This window comes from Mytilus galloprovincialis, chromosome 7 (genome assembly GCF_965363235.1).
Source record: "Mytilus galloprovincialis chromosome 7, xbMytGall1.hap1.1, whole genome shotgun sequence".
Classification (NCBI taxonomy): domain Eukaryota; kingdom Metazoa; phylum Mollusca; class Bivalvia; order Mytilida; family Mytilidae; genus Mytilus; species Mytilus galloprovincialis.
The window spans coordinates 36,997,119-37,022,049 of record NC_134844.1 but is presented as its reverse complement, the minus strand read 5'-3'; the positions used below and the strand labels follow the sequence as shown (position 1 = coordinate 37,022,049).

The 24,931-nt window shown below is 32.1% G+C and overlaps 1 protein-coding gene across 3 annotated transcripts in view; it reads right to left on the bottom strand.

The window, feature by feature from the left end:
- The window catches only part of LOC143082893 (ETS-related transcription factor Elf-3-like), a 56,627-nt gene that overhangs the window by 12,528 nt on the left and 19,168 nt on the right, over window positions 1-24,931 (bottom strand). The window contains exon 1 of one of the 3 annotated variants that reach the window (XM_076258878.1): window positions 24,607-24,684. The exons of 1 other annotated variant lie outside the window; for it this stretch is intronic. In XM_076258878.1, the coding sequence (XP_076114993.1) occupies window positions 24,607-24,661 (55 nt within the window). In that variant the 5' untranslated portion in view covers window positions 24,662-24,684. Of the gene's footprint in view, window positions 1-8,063; window positions 8,149-24,606; window positions 24,685-24,931 lie in introns of those variants that run through there. One more of the 3 variants, XM_076258877.1, reaches the window with a different exon arrangement.

The window sequence follows — 24,931 nt, the reverse complement described above, 5'->3', positions numbered from 1 at the left end:
GAGTTGTACCGTGAGCCTACATTGTGAATTCCCCTATTCTTAAAGGTAACACACAAAAATCTCCTACATTATCGTTTCAGAGTAAAAAATGTAGCATGGATCAAAACACACTGTTACAGTATATGATAGCAAAATCCGTTGTATTGCAATGAAAACGACAACCAGAAACTGCTGCACACAATAACCAAACCAACCTTTACTAACCAAAAAGCAGACATTTTCCGATTTTCATCATAAATTCAAGAAAAAAATGACTGCATGTTTCCATAGCACCATTCGACAAAATAAAAAAAAAATAGCTTGCATACTTTATTTCAATCTTAGCTGTCCATTATATAAAAGAATAAAGAAGTTCTAAGACCTACACGGAACATTCCCTGCCTGGATCTTACAAATAGCTGTACTTAACAACTTGGCTTCTGTCGAATATTGCAAATCATCGATTTGAAATAGGAATTAAATGACGATGCGACTGATGTCACTAAAAGAAAAAGATATGTAGGCATTTGATTACATTTAAGGTTGTAGTCTTGTAATTGACTGCTCCTTATTACGCTTACATGCAAAACAGCTGATCTTTGAAAATTAAAAAATTAAAAAATGCTACAAAGAAGAAAAAAAAAATCATGTTCATATCATGTATGTACTAATGTGAAATTGTGATTTAATCGAGAGAGAAAAAGTGGGTCATGCCACGAAGAATAAACAGTTACGTAACCCTGAAGTCAAAACATTTTTTTCTGCTTTCTGTTTGCTTTTTTTTTAGGCCGCACCACTTCCAGTAAACATGATATCCACTTTCCTGACTTGATATCCCCAAAAAGATGCAATATTTTTTTTTAAATCTACATATATGTTTCAATTCAGCATAAGTCTATAATCAAACAGAAAAAAATGAGTTCAGAAAAAAATTCAGACTATTTTGTTTCCCTCCATGTTTTCAACCGGAAACTGGAGTTGTAATACAAGACTGGTACCTTAATTGTTAAAACAAATGGAAATTTGTTACTTTGCTGTGTGTACATGAATTTTGTACTTGCATCGTCACTAACGATATATACAAATGCATCTTTGATGGTTAGCCTTGACGAGTTTTGAATGCTGCCTATTAATTCAACTCCTTAAATGAGCACTTGAAACTTTTCACCGTTATTCTGAACCAAAGTATACATAATGCAAATGAAGTTAACCGAAGAAAAAATGTTTTATACAAACATAATAAAGCAGCTAGGGGAGCAAAATGTCATCCTAAGTTAGTTGTTGAGGCCCCTCATGGGGGGGGGGGGTCCTAGTAATCACATAATCACCATTTTTTTGCCAATATAATCACATAATCATTAAATATTTGCTTATCTTTAGTAATCAAATAATCATAAACTAAAAATACAGTCCTAGGTAATCAAATAATCATGAAATATTTGGCTTAATAATCAAATTATCATTAAAAAAACGGCCAAGTAATCACATAATCAAAAACCCCATGAGGGCCCTCGTTGTTATCCGTTTTAACTAATTTACACAATGTAATCGTTCTATGACAAGCAATTAATGACAATAATAATGAAGTATACTTGTATGAATACACTACAACATTACTCCCACAATGCTGTTACATTTCCTGTGACCACATTAATGGTCACCTCTTGGTTTAATAACCCGTCAAAGGTAATTTAAGGTGGACTTTAATAAAAGGAACTTAAATGGTCTATACAGGCATATTGATTTTGTTGTATTGCTGTTAAGGTCAGTTTCGTGGGTGGAACATGCAAATTGTCTGTGAAATATATAAGTCTCCCCCGCACAGCCATACTTTATTTAAGCGATTAGGATATACAAAAACCCGTGAACTGACATTTCATCAAACATCGTCCCTAACATGCTTGAAATATTTTCTGCTGTACGTTAACCATCCAGCAATATTTTTTTTAATTTTTTATACGCGCTGAAAATTATATTTAATTGATGGCATTAGTCATGACTGAATAGAAATATCATATGTTAGATGGTTACTACTTTTGAGTCTTTGGGCTCTATCAGGTATTGTAGAGTGTATATATCAAGTTAAAACGACTACACCATCATATTACAAGGGATAACTATTCAGGAAGCTTTGGTTTTTAGAACTTTTGAACACTTTGAGTTTTTTCTCTCATGAAGTTCCAACCTAAATATATAAAGTTCATACGATCGCATATATATGAAGAACTTTGAGATTGGGATAAAAATGATAAATTAATTTGTAAAAAAATATTTATTATTCTGTAATGGTTTCATTATGAATTCAATAGCAAGAATCCTGATTCTAAATTCTTACAATTTTTTTTTTTTTTTATTTTCGGCAATGTTCATACATTGTTTATGTATTTTTGATGCAAGGTCTTGGGGTATTTATTTTAACGATACGGAAATTCAATGTATAGCTACAAAGTAATTGCAGAAAAAAACATATATGGCATTTTACCTGACTAAGTAAGGACGGGAATGTTTGGGAAAGTTTCTATAAAGATTAACAGTTTTACTTGGCAACTTAATGAACATAAAATATAAACTTCACACAGTATCTCTTTTTATATTGTAGCAACGGGTATATTAATTAAATCTCACCAGACTAGTTATATACAGACTGCACCAACAAATTGTATATTTTTTTCAAAAATTCTACGGTTGGTTATAGTTGTGACTTTTTGTACATTGTCCGTTGCTATGAAGTTATCTCAGTTATAATGTATTAATATAACCAGTTTTGACGACTACGTATTAATATGAAAATTACTGTTGATTTATAAAGTTATTTTCTTCTTATTAATGTACTCAATTTTAAAAAGTGCACAAAGCAACCAAAGCAAAACAATGCGGCCGTGGCACACTAATTTAATATGTTAACAAAGAATTATTGGTGATTATTGCGGGCGGATTAACGTCTAGCGGGAAATATTTGTGCGAACGGATAGAGAAGAAATTTAAAAAGCATGACCCGTCTTTAACCATGAAGTCATGGGTTAGGATCCTCGACAACGGGTAAAGATCTATTGGGTAAGAAAATCCTTACCATCGGATAACGACCAAGCACATTTTAAGAACAATGGAATTAACATATAAATCACTGAAGGTTATAAAGTTGTAACTTGAACACAGACAAACAATAAAGATTGGCTTATTAGTGAATAACAATGTTATATTAGCCAAGTAAAGGATGATCACAAGTAAACGCTTCAAGTCCATGCAAAATTTACGATTTTAATCGCAAATTTTTCCGAGTCGCGCGTTTATACTTCTTCTTGGTACAAATAATTTCACACAAGCAAGCTTTGAAAAGTGAGTCTCTAACGTTTACGATACATTTGAATCATTATGTTCAACCTGTCTTAGCGCTTATAATAACGAAAAGCTACAATAAAAATTATAATAAAATACATAAAAAGTACCACCTCACATAAAATTATTAACTTAAGAGTTATCTTTTATTTTGTTTAATTAAAGGTAGTATATCAAAACATCAAAGGAACACAATGCCGCTCGACATGACGGCGCTACAACATCGACAGCTGATCAGACGATATATATATAATTGATATCGTGCATGCAGACCTTATAGGTACAGAAGACAGATTATCCATGTTAACTATACATTGTATTGTCGTCCTCCTTATGCAGGTGTTTTCAGAAACATGCTTCTTTTAACGTCTAACCGTTTCTTTTGAAAGAAGATAACAATGATGACATCTCTCCACCCGAAAAAGAAATGTGAGATGCAACAAAATAGCAAGGTTAGCAATGTATATTGTTATTCTACTCATAGAAATTGAGATTGACAGTTGAGAAAGAAAAAAAAAAACCTCACAAAAGCTAACATGACTTTTTATTGAAATTATTTATTTCATTGTGAATTTTTCATTTTCATGTAGCAAAATTGCAACTTATCTACATGTATGCTACATGGATATATATATCACTCTGTTGGTGCAACACTTTAGAGCTTATGTTTCATGAAGATTTGCAAATAAGTTCGCTGACAACAAGACAACAAATTCCGTTAATGTGGCAGGTATCTGCGTGTTGTCGGTACAATCAATATTTGTGTTCAGCCTTCCTAATTCATGAAGTATCTCTGATTTCCGTATTTATTATAAAAGTGTGTCACCAGTGGGGCATGGCTAATTTGATTTTTCGTGTCAACTAAGTTCACCCATGAATCGATTAAAGTTGTTCCTTTACCTGCGAAGTATTTCGTTGATTATTTTAACCTCTTTATGCGGATTGCGATTTTTCGCTTGCTATTTTTGATCAATTTTTCATTTATTTTTATTAACTGAATTTCGATGTATAATATAGTATATAATTATAAGATTAACGAAAGATCTCTATGTATTGCTGTAAAGAAGAACGTCGTTATTTAAGTAGACTTTTATTACTTGTTATGACGCAATCTAAATAACATCAGCATAACTAAAATTTCAACCTCATACGGATTACATGTTCCGTTCGATATATTTCTTACTGTGACAACAAGGTATATAAATAAAAAACATAGTACTGTACTTTAGCAACAGATTCAATGCTCTTTATTTGATAATGTGTAGCCAATCAAAAGGCGACAACTTCTAATCAAAACTTGCTGCATCGTCAATTTTCCGCTCAATTAAAACACAAACGTCACTTACAACTTAAAGTTGTAACCTTGACACGTATATGTTAAAAATGTCATTGTCATTTCCTATTCAACTCACGGATGTAAAGGAAATATTATGTTACGCAATAGTAAATATTGAACAAAATATTAGGCCACTAATAATAGAGACGGTTATGTTTATATCAACTAAAAGTGTTTCATAGGAAGAGAAAATCATTTCAATTAGAAAATGGTTATTTAGATAATTGATACACTTTCGAAATACATGTACTTAAAGTGATTTATGTTCAATACGAGCCAATTGGTATTTGAAACAATTACTAAAATCAAAGTTAGATGCGTTTTTATTATAAGAGGGTTTTTAAAAGATTGATTAATTGTTGCTTGCTAAAGTCCAGTGACAAATATTTCATATATAAGGGCGAGAATAGTCTGAACAACACGTTATTTAACAGGCCAATCGAAAAAATAGGGAAACTTCGTTAAATAGGGCGAGGTTAAGGGATCATAACGACAAAAAAAGCTTTATAGAAATTAACAAAACAAAATAAAATGAAAATGAAACACTACATATATCAATGTAATTTTCAAACATTCAATTTTTAAAACATACTTATCTGTATCGAGTCATTACGGTTAACATTTATAACTAGAAACAGACTCCTCTAAAATGAGAAGGCATAATAGTACTATTTATTTATTTGAATTTGAGTACGCGTCAATGAAACAACAACCAAACGGCATAAAAAAAGATAATGAAATAAATCTAAAGGTTTGACTTAACGTATGATATATAATACTAGTGGTAGACAGATGTATAACAAAAATGATAAACTCGAGTATAGGTACCGAGTAAAAAAAAAAAGATACAACAGATTTGAGTCGAAATCTAGAAAGGGAAACATACGTATCTATAATTAATGACAACCATTGGTGGTTTTGTCAGAACAATAACTTTGGTGTTTGCCTCTACCAACACCCTTTTAACTTGGCGTAGTATTGGCCACAAAGAGTAGAGCAACGGCGGCCTAATTTTGTTTCTAGAAATGGATGTATGTCATATTTCATTAAAAACATTTATTTACAATCTACAAAACGCAGATTGTAGAGTAGAATGTGTACCTTTATCTCAATTATATGCAATTTTGATACCAAATTATTTGTTTGTTTTTGATGTGGTCAATGGTTCCGACGAGATAGTTAATTGTACTGAAAACTAAAAATCCTCCGACTTTTATTAGTATCTAGATTATTTCGCGATTACTGTGAACAAAAAAATATCTTGATACAGGTACATATTTGTGATACCTCATAAAGGGGACAAATGGGCACGAACCAACAACTGTGTATTAAACAAAAAGACGTCATATGTCTTCATAGAACGTAACTTAGACGCTGCAATGACATTAATATTGAATACTGAACATATCTGATTTTCAGCATATCAAAGGTTTTTCTTTATTCGACTGAAAATGTTGTTTTCCGGATAATAAATTTTGATTTCGCTTTTGTTTTCAGTAGAAAAATAGTTTATGGTTCCTGATTTCCTATCATCGAATATAATAAATCAGTAACATTGTTGGTTTCAGAGGATAATAGGGTTTCTGTGATAGATAGTCAAAGTTCGAGTTATTTTTTGAATATTCCAGCTTTTAATGCTCAGTTTATGCTTTTAAAACAATTGACATCAGATTCGCCTTTTTCGGTTAAACCTTTTTACAACAACAAACTAGAACGCTCGTGAAAACAAAAATGCATTTTTGGAAAAAGATCTCCGAAAATGACAGGTGGTTGTGGGTAACTTTTCTAAGAAAAGTCAAGAATGATCGCTGATATTTTTCACATCGAGTTAGAATCTATTCAATTTATTTGTATTAAAGGGAATATGTGCTTCGGTTAAAGCTTTTGCATCCCAGTAAATTGCAAAATGAAGCATTTAATCTGTATTTTTTTTTATACATATGGATGTAATATTTTATTTGGACATTATGTAATTTAACCTAACGCATTTTCAAAAAAAAAATATTAAAAAAATAAGTGTTTTAAATGAATATAAATGTTCTTACTTATATCATTTACACATTTTTCTTTATACAATTATTTGCTTTGATTTTCATAGTGTTTGTCTAAAGTAGTGGTTTTAATGAGTTTAGTGCAAGTTTGTTTGTCCTCGGATAAGCCGGGCTATAAGGACAAGAATTGCAAGAATTCAACCGTCATAAGTCAATGCGCCTGGTCTTGTGATGATTCTTCTGAATAATTGTCGAAGTCACGGAATAGTTTGGCGTAAATAGTCTCTGGTGAACTCATTGATTCACACAACCATTTAGGAAAAGCGATTACGAAATTAGTATTCGAAACAGATTCTTGAAATTGAATGTTGTCATCGAATACCTTTTTTGTTGATTTATTGTCTAACAATTTATGTGAAATTATATAAAAATAATAACGACATAAAATTTCCAATCTTATATCACCCTTCTTTCGAGAAACACTTGTAGTTGGACCGGACTGAATTAGACCAGTTGACCAGAAAGACAGCAGCAGCATTATCGGTACATATTTTCAAATGCAGAATGAATGAAAGTGATTTTAAAATGACTGTAAGGGTGACATCTTCTAACCTTTGAATTGTCGAGCGAAAGTATATCGTCGAAAAACTATTAAAAAAATCCATTGTAAAAAGTAAAACATCGAAAATAGTAACCCTCTAAATATAGATTGTTTAAAAAATAACAAATTTCTATTCAAGTAAAATTTTCAGTTCTTTTTTTTCTAATTTAAGACTAATTTATTGTAAGAGTCTTGATACAAAAAATCTGACTTTATGTTCATTCAAAATGAATTGTATCTTTTGAAGAAAGATGGAATGTAGGTAAAATGTATTTAGTACTTTGATTTGGCCCACTAATTATGTAATATGACGTTTGTACTTGTCTGCACGAAAAAATAATTCTATGTTCAATATTGTTTTTAAATGTATTAAATTGACTCAGATTAGGTCATAATAAAAAAATATTGAAGTCATTTATCAAAGTGAATGTATATATAATATATCGTGTTATTTAGGGAGCTGTGTTAAAGCTGAAAATGCGATATCGAGAAATCACTAGTGGGTACCTTATCACATTAAACGGTAAAAACAATCCTGTAGATATATACAAGTACAAACTGACAATGCCAAGTCAAAAAAAAAGAAAAAGAAAATGACTACAGACTGAGCAACTTACTAGACACCACTAAAAACTAAGATATTTTTTAAAGTTCCTTAGCTATTCTTAGGGCTTTTATAGGTTAACATATACAAGGTTTGACACATAAAGATTGGTTTTTTTAAGTTTAATATCTACCTGTTAACAAACATAATTTATTTGGATATATCAACATTGATATACACATGATGGTGTTTTAATATGAATTGCTTAATTCTTACCGTTTCCGAATCCTGACTCCAAAATATCCAAATCGGGTACGTTTAAGACGGGAAAGTCTAACGTTTCTACGCTCATATTGATATATTTTAAAGTGAGCATTTAAGGTCCGTTTTGTCTATTTTAGGCAATCAACATTTAAATTTACCGAAGTTGGAAATCTAAAAATTGACTATAACTTAATTTAAGAATTCTAGGAAGAAATGTGAGATAAAAACCAACAGGTGTACGCCATTGTATTTAACAACATTGATTGCTTGCAGAGTAAATCATGGAAACAGATCATTCATTGTCATCTCAAGGTCAACATCGGAAACTATTGAAACTGGAAATTTTTAGAATTGTGCAAATTATTTTTCATAGTTGATGTTGATTTAAATGTTTTATGATTTTTATAGACTGCTCCCAACATGGCGCACATCTTCTTTTCTAAGAAATTATACTGATATGCAAATTGTTAGTCAAGCATTCTAACACAAATAGACAAAAGTGTTATACAAGCTTTGTGTTAGAAAGACAAATTAAAATAAACAGATTATTAATACAGCTGCTTAACTGCTTTTTTCGCCAATTAGGGAAGCGTTATATCCGATTCTTCAATATAAATAGACAAAATAGATACGATATCGTATTTTTTTTCTCTTTGTAACATTTTTTTAAGTTCGTGAAGGCTTTGACACAATTTGTTTTATTTACCTATTTAGTCTTGGTGTACTTTAACTCTGGGTATGCAATTTTAGATAAAAATTGCAGGAATAATGTTTTACCACAAAATGCAAATATGAGTCGAAAGTATTAATGTTTAAATTTTGAAATGAAAAAATATGTAGAGATGTGGTGTTCCTGTCCTCATTCAAAGTACCACCATTCACGAGCAAAGGTATTTAATCTTCAAGACTCAAATTTCAGCGAGTTAAAAATCAAAATATCTAGACACGCGCCAGTCATGGTCCTTCCGGAAGAAACATACATTGTAACAGTATCTTTTATATTGTTGAGCGGGTTATCTTTTATGTTAGTTCAGTGTATTTTGAACCATATCTATTGGTTCGCGTGCCTGGTGTCTATTATTTAATTGTCACTTCAGATGAAATTACAGTAAATTTTAAATATCAAATCAGTATCGAGAATGTTAATTAATTTATAAGTGAACACTCCGCGGTTTTAAGTAAATGATACAGTTATCTGTGGGCTTATATATTATTGAGCTACAACTCCAACACACGCAAAAAAAAATAAAGTATGCCTAAAAGTAAAACTTTGTTGAACGTATTGGAAAGCAAACATTCTGAAACTACTTTTTTAAGCACTTTTCAGTGAGTTTGGAACAACATTAATGTACAGTTATATCTTTTCACAAAATTAATTAAGTGAAATATTTTAAAGCAACTATAAGCAATATGCATTAAAACAACAATTGTTAAACACAATTGTTCTTTTTAATGAAAGAGTGTGGTTTTTGTTTTTGAACTTCAAATATCTCTTTTGGACATGTGTATCATGAATAAAAAATAAAGTGCCCTCGTCAAGATTTTGGATATGGTATATATTTAATCTTCAAGACTCAAATTTCAGCGAGTTAAAAATCAAAATATCTAGACACGCGCCAGTCATGGTCCTTCCGGAAGAAACATACATTGTAACAGTATCTTTTATATTGTTGAGCGGGTTATCTTTTATGTTAGTTCAGTGTATTTTGAACCATATCTATTGCACAATGTAAAAATATACTAAATTAATAGGAAAGCTAACCAGTTATAAAGAAACAAGAAGATATGATATGATTGCGGGTGTCAAACCCATTTATATATATATATATATATATATATATATATATATATATGTACGTAGTTTTCAATTTATATATATATAGAGTCTAAAAGAATCTACCAACCAGTAAACTTAATAGGTATTGGATCATCAAAGTTGACAATACTACACAAACAGGAAAAATTATAAGAGTCTAAAAGATTGTGTAACAATACCGATATATATATATAAACGAGTCCAAGTTGAAAACTACGTTCAAACCTATGCTTGCGTTGGATAAAAACCGCAATTTTTATACGTGTGCATGTAAAACAAATTTCGTTGTAGAAGGGTCTAAAAACAGCACAAACAACATTTTCCAAAAGACCAAAAAAGTGAAAAAAGTATATTTAAACAAAACGCATTTTACTAACAGGTCGAACAACTGATGTTCTTTAACCCTACTGACTGCCATTGGCGATTGCCAAATAAAATTGATCACAAGATGTAACAAAATGGATCTTGATATAAATTTAAATATATATATACAACTCGTCTAAACATCAACCCAACAATGTTAGACCTGTAAATTTGCTTTCGCAAATTTTTTGTTCTTCTCGCATCGGGATTCGAACCCATGCTACTGAGATATCGTGACACCAAATCGCTTGAACTGTAGCTGTCCCGCTAGACCACACGACCACCTGGGCTTCACAAAAATAAAATTTTCGGTGGCCGTGTGTTACCTTTCCTCGTCAGCACTTAAAAATTATTTAAAGGAAAACTTATTAATAGAAAAAATATATTCTATAAAAATAAATTACTCAGTAGGGCAGAAAACTGCTGGAACCCCTGGACTCCTTTATTATCATAAAAACCAAAAACCAAATAGACTCTACATCTAATGTATATATTTCATATCTGCATTGTATCAAACTAAAAACAGCTGTGTCTATTAAATATATTATCTTCTTTTTAGTGTACATAACTATTATGCATACAAATGTGTGTAAATTATTATGTTCATGTGCAAATAAGAAAAAAAGAAATTTAATGTAAAAAACAATATATATATATATTTTCAAAAACCTGTGCATTTGTTATACAGATAATTATGTTTGAAAATCTTAATGGTAAACTTCTTTCTTTTTGAAAATACTGAAATGGTATATATTTTTTATTTTTTTTTCAAATATTGAAAATTGAATGTATAATACTAACAAATACTAACAACTGTATAAATATGATATTTACTAATGTTAACGAGGCCGGGATAAGGTACCGGTACTTGATGTTTTAAAACTAACAAATGTACAGATTTCAATAAAATATGATAAATTTAAAAAAAAAAAAAAAAAAAAAAAAAAACCTTTCCTCGTCAGTTTTAATCTAGCGGCGTACTACATTACTTGATATATAAGGCATGGAGATGTTATTGTTACAGATCAGCTCAATTATCTATAGTAAAGGATCCTACAAATTAATGTAAGATACAGTCACAGAAAATAATTATATTCATAAGTACGTCTGAGTCAGTGACAACTCTACAACAGATGTATCCATCGGATCGCCATCAATGATGGTGATACATGGCTGTGTACATTATGTATATACAACTCGTCTAAACATCAACCCAACAATGTTAGATCTGTAAATTTGCTTTCGCAAATTTTTTGTTCTTCCCTCGCCGGGATTCGAACCCATGCTACTGTGATATCGTGACACCAAATCGCCTGCACTGCAGCCGTCCCACTAGACCACACGACCACCTGGGCTCTAAAATAAAGCTTTCAGTGGCCGTGTGTTACCTTTCCTCGTCAGTTTTAATCTAGCGTCGTACTACATATATATATATACATGTATGTCATTATATAATTACCTACAAATACCTCTCAACAACGGTTCAAACAAAAAAGTTTTTATTCAAAAGCACATCATTAAAGATTCAATAGTTTATTAAACTTGCAATAATTTTCTTTCCGTATATACTATTTTTGCTATATTTTATTGAGGAGATTACGAGGATACAGTCTTGTTTGTATTTTTACGACTAATGTTTTTATTGGTTCTTGGGTTTCGTCAGATTTTTTTCAAATGAACCAGTATTAGCAGACATTAGAGATCACTGTTTTTTTGGGAACATATTTCCAAAATAATTTTATAAAAATCATTGTTGAAACATCTGATCTTATTGCGTTGTTACTGACAAAGCGAACAGATATCTAGTTTAGTTATAATTTACGGAGTGTCTATTCGTCCGGCTAGCCGGACGAATAGTTAAAAATCTCTATTCGTCCGGCCATCCGTCTGCGGATGCGCAAATATTCAATAGCAATAAAAGTGTCATGTGACGTGGAAAGTGTCCCGGATGAGGTGTCGGATAACACACGCGGTGTCGGATAACACAAGCGCGTATGCAATGGACGTGTTGAGAATTGGAGATCGTGATTCATATTTAAAGATGTCACAGAGAAAACCAGAGAGAATGTGATTGCTTTAAACAAATGTCTATAGAAGTGATATATGTTAACTGTGAGGAATAAGCCTGAAATTAAAGTGAAATTGATGATTTACCCCCATTTACCTTATGGAGGCAAAACGCATTCGGAAAAATACTATATCAAACTTGCTTGGATGCATTATTTTTTAGTTATACTACAACGCAGATCTATTAACATACTGATATGCCTGGACTGGGAATATGACACCAGGGTTTTGGTATCCCCCCTTTTTCTGTTGTATCTAATATACATTTTTTTCTTAAAAAAATCTTATCGAAAACACAATCCTACTTTTGGGTACAGGTTACACGTGCCTGCCATTCTCAAATTTCATATGAATTAAAAATCGCCGAACAATTTAAATGAAGAATCGTACATAATCATATGGGGACCTAACTTTAACCAAACTTCACAGAAACTATAAATTCAGGACCTTTTGAAATTATAGATGAAGCCAATAATAATTGACCCGACTATTTACCTTACAGGAAATTCATAGGCAGAACAACAAAAGAGAGAATCATTTTTGCATCCCCCCCCCCACCCGCCCACCCAATACCCAAGTTCCTTTAGAATAAAAAAAATCTGAATCAAATGTATAGTTTTTTTGTTTTTTTTTTAAAGAATGAGTTTTTTTTTCATAATCCGAGGTTAGACAATATATTATAAAACAACCCGTGCTTCATTCAAAACCTTCAAAACACGATGTTATATCTTCATCATTATATATTTGGCCGGACAAATAGCGAAAAACCGTAAAAATGCTATTTGTCCGGCTTGCCGGATGAATAGACATTTTTGACTATTTGTCCGGCTAGCCGGACGAATAGCCACTGCCTATAATTTAATCATTAATCATTTGCACATTTTCAATCTGCAAGGTATATGTTTTCTGTCATGCATATAGTACGCTTCATTGCACAGTGCTTCATTGCCCCACAATCGAAACAGGTTTTAATTCATTTTTTTTAATTTGTTGCATTTTAGTGTTTTGTAAGTGGATATCTCAGTTGCAAGTCAAAAGATTAATTATCTCTAGGAAATTAGAGTAGCGAACGAGCATTAAAAAGGTTCATATTGTGATAAACGGCTAATATTTTGCATAAACTGAGTGGCAGATACGATATGGGTTAATATGTTTGTCAGATTGATTTAAAGAATATATTGCATCAAAATAAAATTATTTAGAAATGCAATGTGATAACTTTTGTAAACTTTGATTTGGTCGGCTCAAGGATTATGATGTCATCGATACAGTCGGTTATGTTCTTCTTCGAATCTACAAGACAGTAACCATAGGCGGATCCAGGGGGCCTGGGGCCCTGGCCCCCTTTCGTGGGAAAATTTGGTTGATAATATAGGGAATCATTGAAGCGTGACTTGAGCCCCCCCCCCCCCCCCCCCCCCCCGCAAAAAGTTCTGGATCCGCCAACGGTAACGAACTCGTTCTTAAAAAACCTCAATCCGAATACACATATACATGTATATAAACCTATTTTTCAGCCATATTTGGACTAATCATATAACCATATTTCTAAAACTTGTATTTCCAGTAAGCATACTAGACATGTATTTCATTGAAATTACAGGTGATAAAGGTTTTATGTGCACCTCGAGATGTGCACATACATAAATTATTTGGTACGATGAAATGTCATAATTTGGTCATTTTTAAATTATTTAGAATTTATCAGTCAAAGGCTTTAAGCACTATATCAGAAACCATTTTAAGTATTTATTCGTCTTTTAGATTGCTTGCTATCTTGTATCTTTTAAAGATGTAAATTGTTTTTATTTTGTTAGTCGTGAGATGAAATACTATTAATGACACTATATTCTATTAAAACGTTGTTTTTGTCAAGTCAAGGGATGTTGTAAACAAAGAAAACCGAAGGGATGAGATATCTACGACAGCGACGATAAATTGTATTTTAGAAAACGGTTTCAATTTAAAGTGATGCTATCGCAATGAAATGGATCTGATTTTCTATTGTTTACTAATATTGTCGGATAAGTATTCCGAACGTATTGTTTACAAATATCGTGGATGAAGTACTCCGAACGTCAAGGCACACGTACGGTATCAGATTATAGATTAATGGGTTTCTAACATCTAGCATTACAAGCTGTGTTAAAAAATGTCATGATCTGTAATAAAAAAAATTGGAAAGGGGCATGTTAAAAATAATTGTATTGAGACTGAGGCGACATTCACATGTCATCTACGGACAGACGCTAGGTAAATCGCGGTATAATAAAAGTTGCGGCGACGCCAAAAGTACAATTTCGTGAAAGCAAAAAGGGTCCCTTAACAAATTGATTTCGTGGAAAAAGCGATTTTGTATATAAAAAAAAGTATTCGGTTACTAGTATAAAATTACAGTTGAAGCTTTATATATTATGCAATGTGCTTTGATTAGTGCATTGACAATGCAAACAAGCGTTACAGATAATGCATTCAATCATAGTGTTGATACTGGACAATGTAAAGAAAAACAATTTAAATTTGTTATGTTTTAATGTGCAGTGATCAATGATCATGTTTAAGAGTGGGTTTCTTTATGTGCATGTCCCGTTTGAATGCTGTAACATTAGTAATTTTAGGGCCCTTTATAGCTTGCTGTTCGGTGTGAACCTAGGCTCAATGTTGAAGACCGTACTTTGACCTATAATGGTTTACTTTAATAAATTGTGACTTGGATGGAGAGTTTTCTCATTTGCACTCATACCACATCTTCATATATCTATGTTATTTATTTACTGTTGTATCACTTATACAGGTTGATGTAGTAATATTCCTTATAGTATTAAAATCATAAGTTTAAGGGACATTCTTGAGACTATTACTTAAAGGATATATAAGTTAATGATACATCAGCGTCACGTTACAAAAAAATGAAGTTGCGATAACAACACTCTAAAAGACAATATGATAGAAAAAAGTCATGAAAAGTTCTAAATATGATCCAATGTGGTAACAGTGAATGTGCATTTCATTCCAACGTAATTTTAGGTTTCCCTTGATTCTTAGCTATATGTAAATAAAAAATCCAACAAACACCAATACAGTTCATATAATTAGACTTGCTCTCTTGCTCGCCTTTTTTCTATTTTTTAATGTATAAAAAAAAAAATAAAAAAAATAGCCGTACGAACATTTACATATTAGGGTCTTATAGAACGTAATCTTTCAAATGAATTATAACGAATCACATACAACTGAAAACTTTAAAAATGAGTTGTGGACACAAGCTATGTACTCCTGTAGGTCTTTCCCAAACTTCAAATGAACATAATATTCCATAAAAAATGTAACATTTAAGGGAATAAAAATGTATACAAAGTCTCATAATAATAAAAATCACGAACATCAAACAGGGATGTTGTTCCTGATGAACGGACGCCTGATGAGATTGATTTTTTATCACATTTTCGATGATGAAGTAAATGGCCTTTTATTTCTTTAATGACGGATCTTGTTTCAATGTTTTATCCCGAGATGTGACCTGTAAGTCTTCATTTTCTCTCCTTTGATGTTTGGAACTGTAAGCTGATTAACATTCTTACAATTCTTACATAATCTTATTACTTTTGTATTATGGATAAAATACCACTACGCCCCCACCAAATATATAAACTTTTTTGTATCCCAAAGGGTTGATTTGGATATAGAAATACAGCCTATCTTCTGACTTCTTCCATCCGACAGTGCGAGGTCCGTATTTTTTTTTTTGTATTGCAGGATGTATAAATACGCTGCCACGATAAGTCAGAATTAGGATTATAAATCCGGGATACGTTTTGTACATTAAAGAATCGATGAATAGACATTAAAAGGCGGGCTGTCGAAAGGTTTTTTGTTTGTATCCCCATCTTACATTCCCTCATTTTCCAGTGTCAGTTGAAATTCCCACCCTTCATTCAGGTTGTCCAAATTTGTAGAACCTACCCTTTTGATTTTTTTTAATCTTTTTCTACAAGCTAAGCAGACGAAAATCAATCAATCACTCGTAAAGCAGTTTTTATTAGTTATATTCTATATAAGAAGTTTGACTTATTCATTTGAAAATCATTAAAAACGGATTGTATCATAATGAACGAAATTGTGTAAACTTTATAAATTTTAAACAGCCATATAGCAAAGCTATATTCTTTCAATAATATTTCATTGAGTTTAAAAACACCTATTATATAAAATCTTATTCTGAATGCATATGTATAAAATGCACTCCGGGAAAGTACTGCACAATTTTAACACGTCAAGAAACCTACATGTAATTGCAATCCGGATCCAAAAAAAATAACTCATAAACATTCATTTCACTATACAATGATTTGTTAAAAGAAGCAACCGGAAAAGGGCCGCAATGTGATTGCATTTCATTACATACATGCACAGTTGTTTACAGGCAGAAAATATATCATGTTGTTACACGTACGTTTATTTAAAAACCCCTTTTGCATTCACAAATACTTCCATTGTAATTGTTTTATGACATGCAATATGCAAAACCCATCATTTACTACAGGTGAATCCGGATCAATTGTGCATGAAAACCCTATAATTTCACATTTGTTTATCTCTTTTTATTATTCGTGTCGGAATAACCGTGAATTTAGAAAAAAAGCGGACGATACGAGGGAACATTTAAAACTCATTAGTCAAACTGCATGACAAAAAAAATAGGCTACAAAACACAAAATATGAAACTAAGGAATGAGCACTACAAACCCAACTAAAACCCAGGGTTGAATTCATGTGCTTCTGACGGATAAGCAGTTTCTGCTCTGCCTGTTGGTTTTTTTTTTTTTTTTTTTTTTTTTTTTTTTTTTATATCTTTTCGTTATTTATGATTGATGACATGTTAGGTAGACTTCTAAATGAACAATAAGCGTCAAAATCATGCACACATATTATTCTTTACTGAGTTTCATCAAGGCAAACACGGTATTCGTTTCAAAGAAGAAGCTCTTGTGAGTATCTTCACATTGCACTTATGTTGCAATACTGCCACCATCTTGGATTTCAGATAAGTACCTTTACAGTTAGCAATAATGTAACTTTCGACTACCATCTCCATATGATTTAGTCCTCTTTCCATGTGATAAATGTTAAAGTTAGACCTCATGAATTTTATAAATGATATATTTTTACTATCGTTTTGTTCTGTAAAATTATTGAGTTGCTTATAGTTAATCTGCTCTTCCGTGTTACTGTATTTTAATCGTGTAACATTACACCTTTGAACTAATCAAAGTGTGACCAAAAAGGTTCAAATATTATGTGTCAAGTTATGAAGAAATCTTTATTTTCATTGTTTATATTTGAAAGGGACACTAGCTGTCATATTCAGGTTCACAGATTTGATTCAAATTCTCATATTTGATTTATAACATTTTTTTTTTGAAAAGTGCAGATGCGGAAAATCTCAGGGGAAACCGACAACACCAAAAAGTGCACTTTACATGAACTATAATTCATCACAACGCGTTAAAATATAAAATTATGTTAAATAGTCTTCCATTGACCCTGGATTTCGTCTGTCAATCGTAGTCAATTCATTAATTGATATTAATTACTATCGAATGTTTGAATTCCGGGTTTATTTAAGAATATGCTATATCCTGTTTATTAACGACAATAGCAACATTATAATGTAATTGGGTAAGTCCGGTTTAAACCCAAAATAACCTAAACGTATGATTGGATATTTTGGGATTTCAATTAAAAAAAAAAGGACAATCCTAGGAAATGTATGTCACTGAACAATAGTTCTGCTTTGTTTTGTTTACTTCTTCTAATGTTTCATAACAACAACCAATAAACCCAACTACTTCTACATACATGTTCTAGATACATAAACTTCCTTAGATATCTTTCCATGCATATACGTATTTATTATAGTAACATTCTATGTTTACATACTATATAAACAGATCTTTTATATTCATTTCATTATAAGAAAATGCATGTTTTGTTGTGGGGGATGTATAAGTACCCTGCCACGTCCAATCTGTATTTTTATTAAATACATTTATATTTGTATTCATCTGATGAGTTAAGCCTTTTAGATCGATTTTTTTACTTTTTTCATATGTTGCTCTGTTATGCCACTGTCCCAGGTTAGAGGAGGGTTGGGTAGCCGCTAACATGTTTAACCCCGCCACATTATGTAGGTTCCTGACTCAAGTCAGTAGTCTGTAATCATTGGTCGTCGTTCGTTTGTTTGTGTTCGGGAATATAATTTTTTTGAGAATTCTGCATGTTCCTGTGCACCCTTTGACCATTGATCGTGGATGATATATAATTATTAAAAAAAAATACAACGTTTTCGTTGCTTGAAAATATCGACATAACGATATCGATGACTGACAATACAGGATAAAAAAAATATATCAGAGACGTGGTAAACGTGCGGGGAAAAATAAAGCCTGACGAATATTCTACTCGAAGAAGGATGGTGAAGTAACCTATCCTTGATACAGTAGTAGATTAATATAATTCTTTTTGTAATTGCTTAAATATTCATAGAAATATTAAATTATTGGTCCATTTTTCGCCATGAAAATAATTTATTTCAGATGCGGGTCATATTTAAAAGTCTTATGTTTGTATAAATTTAAAATCATCAGTATAGAAATTTGATGCTGTATCGATGTATGAAATCAAGAGCCGACCTTTTTATACCCTATAGTAAGTTATAACACGCTCTTGAATAGAAAATGTAAAGCAATTCAAAAGCGTCAACTAAAAGTCAGATTTAAATAAATAACATTAAACAATAATGACAGACGGCTACCAACGATCGTACTTTAAATAAACAAAATACTGCAAGGTGTTTTACATATAATACCATATTGTTAAAATATCCTTTTGAACTGTTTTAAAACTAAAATCATTTGTAATCATGTCTCATTGTTTCATTTATTATGTTCTTTCGTGAAAAATACAGAACATTGTTTTATTCCGACCCTGAAGACATTTGTACGGCCTTTAATAACGAAAAAAAAAACCACAACACATAGTCAGCTGCTAAATAGACGTGTACAAGAGTATCACTGCATCGACATGTACGTTTCACCACATAGACTTGTACAAGAGCATCACTGCATATACATGAACAAGGGCATCACTACATCAACATGTACGTTTTACCACCTAGACTTGTACAAGGGTGTCACCGCATAGACATGTAATGATGTACAAGAGTTTCACTGTATAAACATACTAGTATACGCTTCACTATAAAGACATGATTAAGGGTTTCACTGCATCTAGATGTACAGGGGCTTCTCTACAGCGACCTGAATAAGGGGTTTTCAAACAAATAGGGAGCTTTTCACCATATAATCACGAATAACTAATGTCCCTTTGGCATTACAACTTAACTCCATTGAATTAACAAACATTCACATGCTAATTTCCCACTTTCGAGGATATAATAAGCTATATATATAATACTCGTATTTAACACCTATAGAGATATTGCCTTTAAAGAAAAATACACGATTTTGAATAATTGTCAATAAGCAAATACTCAACAGAAACAACAATGATTTATCTCTTTGTGGCTATTAATAAAACTTTAAAGCTGCATTTGAAAGGTCTGTTGAAAAATAGTTATACTTGCATTACAATCCGAGCTAATTGTTTTCCTGCCTTTCATTTTTAAAGGATAAAAACTTACCGCCAAACAGACCAAACATTGTTACTTGATTAACGGCATACAAGAAACGGAATCCTTGACTGGCCGGCTACGTGTACAAATGTAATTATGGTAACCAAATTACTTAAATATGCAAATTTTAAGTTTTATATGTACAAATATGGGATGCAATAAGGAACTTTTCAAAATATTACAGTTTACAATTTTGCGTTATGGCGATAACAGTTTAATACCACTTAATTATAATTAAAATTTGGAAGAGATTATTTTTAAAGGAAACTTTGCATCGTCAATAATTAAGATAACATATTTATGAACTCGTACATGTAGGTCATATGTACGAAATAATTATTGCTTATATTATACCGCTTTTAAAAATGCACAAATAAACTACAAACGAATGGTGGAAAAATCAACTATAAGACATCTTTCTTTCGAGTATCCTAGTAGATATATGTATCACTCAAAGACTTTTAAAGAAACTCTTAAAGCTCTTCGATGATCTACAAACGTCAATATATCAAAAGAAAAGCTTACGGACAACTAAATGAAGTTTTTTTTCCTGTATTGTTTTAACATATATATTGTTATACTCCACCTCTTGTTTTCCTTGACGAAACAAAATTTACAATAGAAACGAATTACTTAGAAGTCAAATGAACACCTAAATTGCATGTCTTTAGATATTATTATTGTCTATGATGGTATTGTTAGTTACATAGTGTGCTAGTGACCTAATACGGTATATATGGGGTCAGTAAATTTCAGATGGGGTATGGAATTTACTGACCCCATATATACCGTATTACGTCACTAGCACACTATGTAAAGCCTCGGTCACACCTTACCGGATAGCCCGAACGGACGCCTAACGGATAACTTTTTTTCAATCCGTTCATGTCCGTTAGACGTCCGTTCTTATCCGTTAGGCGTCCGTCCATATCCGTTGCATGTCCGTTAAGCGTCCGTTTTATCCGTTGACGTCCGTTCTGTCCGGTGGAAAATTTTGAGCATGTTCAAAACTTTGAACGGACGTCCAACGGATAAAATGTCCGTTGAACGTCCGTTAGGCGTCCGTTAGGCGTCCGTTTTGTACGGTACTCGTCCGTTTTGTATCCGTTACGTGTCCGTTATGCATCCGTTGGAGATCCGGTAGACCAATTCACCAACGGACGTCTACCGGACGCCTAACGGACGCCTAACGGATAAAACGGATGTGAAACGGACATTAACGGAAGGATAACGGATAAAACGGATGCCTACCGGATGTAAAACGGACAAATGCCAATTGAAATTTCGCGTTAGAAATGCCAATAATTGGTATGTCAGATTTTCTTGAGTGTCATGAATATTTATTATTCGTGATGGATCTTGGAGTAAGAGCACGTCTTCGCTACCAAACAGCTCTTATTCAGGCCAGACTCAACTTAAATGTAGCAAATATAAACCTTATAGCTGTCGAAAGGAGAAGAAGGAGAAGACAAAGGAGATGGTGGACACGACCATGGCTTAGTCCTGAAAGACGATGCAGTTTTGGTCTATATGACCAACTCATGACCGAACTTAGGTGGGAGGATCGGCAGTCCTTTGTACACTTCCTTCGAATGCCCACAGAGATGTTCGACGAGATATTGCAAGTTGGACCTCGCATAGCCAAGCAGAATACCTTTTACAGAAATCCACTGGAACCAGGACTCAAGTTAGCAATTACACTTAGACACCTTGCTTCTGGAGCAAATATCGTAGCATGCAGTACGGATGAAGAGTTCCGTATAACACATTATCCGTTTTCATACCAGAGGTACATAATATAAACAAATTCAGAAAATCAACTTAAACTCTATAAGACTGAATTACCACACTGCTTCTACCTTGATTTTTTTTTAATCAGAGTAGCTCTATATTTGCACACATATGCTAAACAAGACGCAATACAAAATAAAATCAACTAAACCTGTTAACTAAAGTGACCCTCGTGTGTAAAAACGTAAAAAAGAATCGGATAAATTGTTCTATTTGTTTGGTACGTGTGACCTTGATACCTGTCCTACTGACCACACTTTCCCAGAAGCAAATATTATAACATATATACATGTACTAGATACAATCATTTTAAGGTCACGTGTATGTGGTTTATTGCCTTTAATTTTCAGATGGTTTATTGCTTTTAATTTTCAGATGGTTTATTGCCTTAAATTTTTAGATGGTTTATTGCCTTTAATTTTCAGATTATTTTGTTCATCCGTTTTATCGATCCGTTACGCTTCCGTTAGGTGTCCGTTTTATCCGGTACTCGTCCGTTGGATGTACGTTCGACGTCCGTTCTGTCCGGTACGTATCCGTTTCATGTACGTTCAATGTCCGTTGTGTGTCCGTTAGTCATTCGTAACATGTCCGTTAGTAAACCAACGGACTCCCAACGGATAAAAATTTTGTCAACGGATAACTTTTTTTTATCCGTTAGGCGTCCGTTCGAGCTATCCGGTAAGGTGTGACCGAGGCTTAACGAATTTATCTTACCGACTATCTTAACGTGTAAAATTTAGACTTGTGATCTGTCAAAATGAGCAAGCCAGTCTTCAATACTGTTAGCATTAAGAAACTACTTCCATTGATCCTACAAGAACAATAGCCAACGATAACAACTTGATAGGTTTTAATGTGTTAAATGAATTTATTTCAATCTTAATCACCAATTTCTTCGTATGTTGAAACCTTTTAAGATTTTTCTCAGTTCCGTTTTTTTTTATAAAGGGACGTAACACCCCTACTAACCGTGTATGAAATAAGCCCCGCCTCCCTACTACCTAATATGGAATATAAAGGGATGTAACTCCATTACTAACCGTGTATGGAATAAGCCCCGCCTCTCTACTAACCTAATATCAAATGTCACGGTCTTCACGCGGACGCTTTTAACCAATCACATTCCTAGAAATGTATAGGAGGTAAGATAATATTATGTATTTTATTTTGATCGGTTATCTATGATTTGTATATAATAGAGAAGATTTTCTAGATTTTTAATTTTCTAATTTAAATTTTAAACAAATTTTATTATTTGTCACATGTTACATCAACCCTTAAATTGTCCAGGGAAGAAACAGATTTTCAGATTTTTTAAGTTGTCAAAAAAGTGTGTCTGATCCGTTTGTCATTGTTTTGAACAAAAAAATAGGCTTAAAAAATGGTACCACTAAGTTCACTAATAAAATCAAACTCATGCCGATGTCAATAAATTGAAATAAAGTTATCTGGGCGCACTACGTTTGCGCGCATTTGGGGATTAAAATATTTTACGTTTGCGCGCAGCTTTTGATTACATTTGCGCACATTCATTTTACAGGTAATCTCAGGTAAAAATAATTATTCATATATATTAAATTATAAATGACTATACTTTATTGGTATTTTCATAATAGATATGACTATCAATTATTAGTTTTGAAAATAGTTTGTTAATTCAAATTATATATTGTTCATATTGAATTCTAAAATCAATTTAAAACCCCGTTATATCTTAAGTTCAAGTTATGATAAATGGGCTATGTCACAGATTTCTTAAACTTTGTCTACACCTTTGACTTGTTGAATTGTATCTGAAAATCGAAAAAAATATGCGGCTTTATCTCCTTTTTTTCCTGCCTAAGAAGAGACTTAGACTTACGGAAGGGGTACTGATAATTGTAAATAATTGAACAAATTGATAAATAAATAAGTATTATGACCTGTATTTTCCCTAAAATATTATTGATTGAATTCTTTCAAAATAGGTGCCTTAGGAGACTTAGACTAACGGAAGGGGTACTGATACTTGTAAATAAATGAACAAATTAATAAATAATAAAGTATTATGACCTGTATTTTACCTGAGTTTACCTGTCAAAAAAAATGCGCGCAAATGTAAGCAAAAGCTGCGCGCAAACGTAATGATTTTTGCGCGCAAATGTAATGGTAATGCGCGCAAACGTTATCTAATACCTTAATATTTATGACAAATCGTTGTCTTCCGTATAAGAAATTGTGAAGTTTTATCCTTTTGTTTTTTATTTAAAACTTTAGACCAACCAAATGACTTTCACCTGAAAATAGTTTTTTATTAATAGTTATATTTTTTTCTTTTTTCTTCTTTGAATCGTTTAAGCTTTTGGCAATGCCATTTATCGAAAACAAATGTCGTAGAAATCAAGTTTAAAATTTGTCAATGTATGAGTTGAATATCCCTTTGACAAATGAACCGCCATTCAACAAACATGAAGATGTAATCCAAACGACAGTTAAGTGACGAAGGTTAAAATTAATATCGTTGCTGCAAGTAAAATTATCCATAATGTAAATCCTTGAGGTAATCCTATGGCGGCGGTGGGGTAAAAAAATCATGGAGAAAACCTCAAGACAATTGCTTTCTAATTTCAAAATCAGTATTCGTACATATATTATTTATTGAGGAAAAGGAAATAATTTTGATAAATAAACGATTAGTATATAACAAAAAAGGGAGATTGGTAGCTAGTTAAATCGTTTTATAGTAAATTGAAAAATTATTACATCGTATAAACAAAATAAAAATACGGAAGCGACCAATGATGTGGCCAATAACCAAAAAGAACAGAGTAAAACAATCCTACCTTCCATGTAATTATACTTTGGTTTGTATTTTCGATAACTAGGATAAGACTCCATGTTTGGTCCTAGAAATGTCTTGTTGGGTTGGATACTGCAAATTGTCCGGTCTCCTACGAGAATTTCTCTTTATAAGGAAAAAAGGTCATGTGGAGATTTTTGCCGATAAGAAAGTTCAAATTGGCTTTATTAATTGCAATTTTTATTTAGAAGAGTATTTTATTGCCATATTGTATCACACAAGATAAGATTTTGATGCACGGGATCATAGTAAATTTTTTAAATAATGTCTATCTCCATAGCATCTTTTCATGTGTCTTAATTTATTCG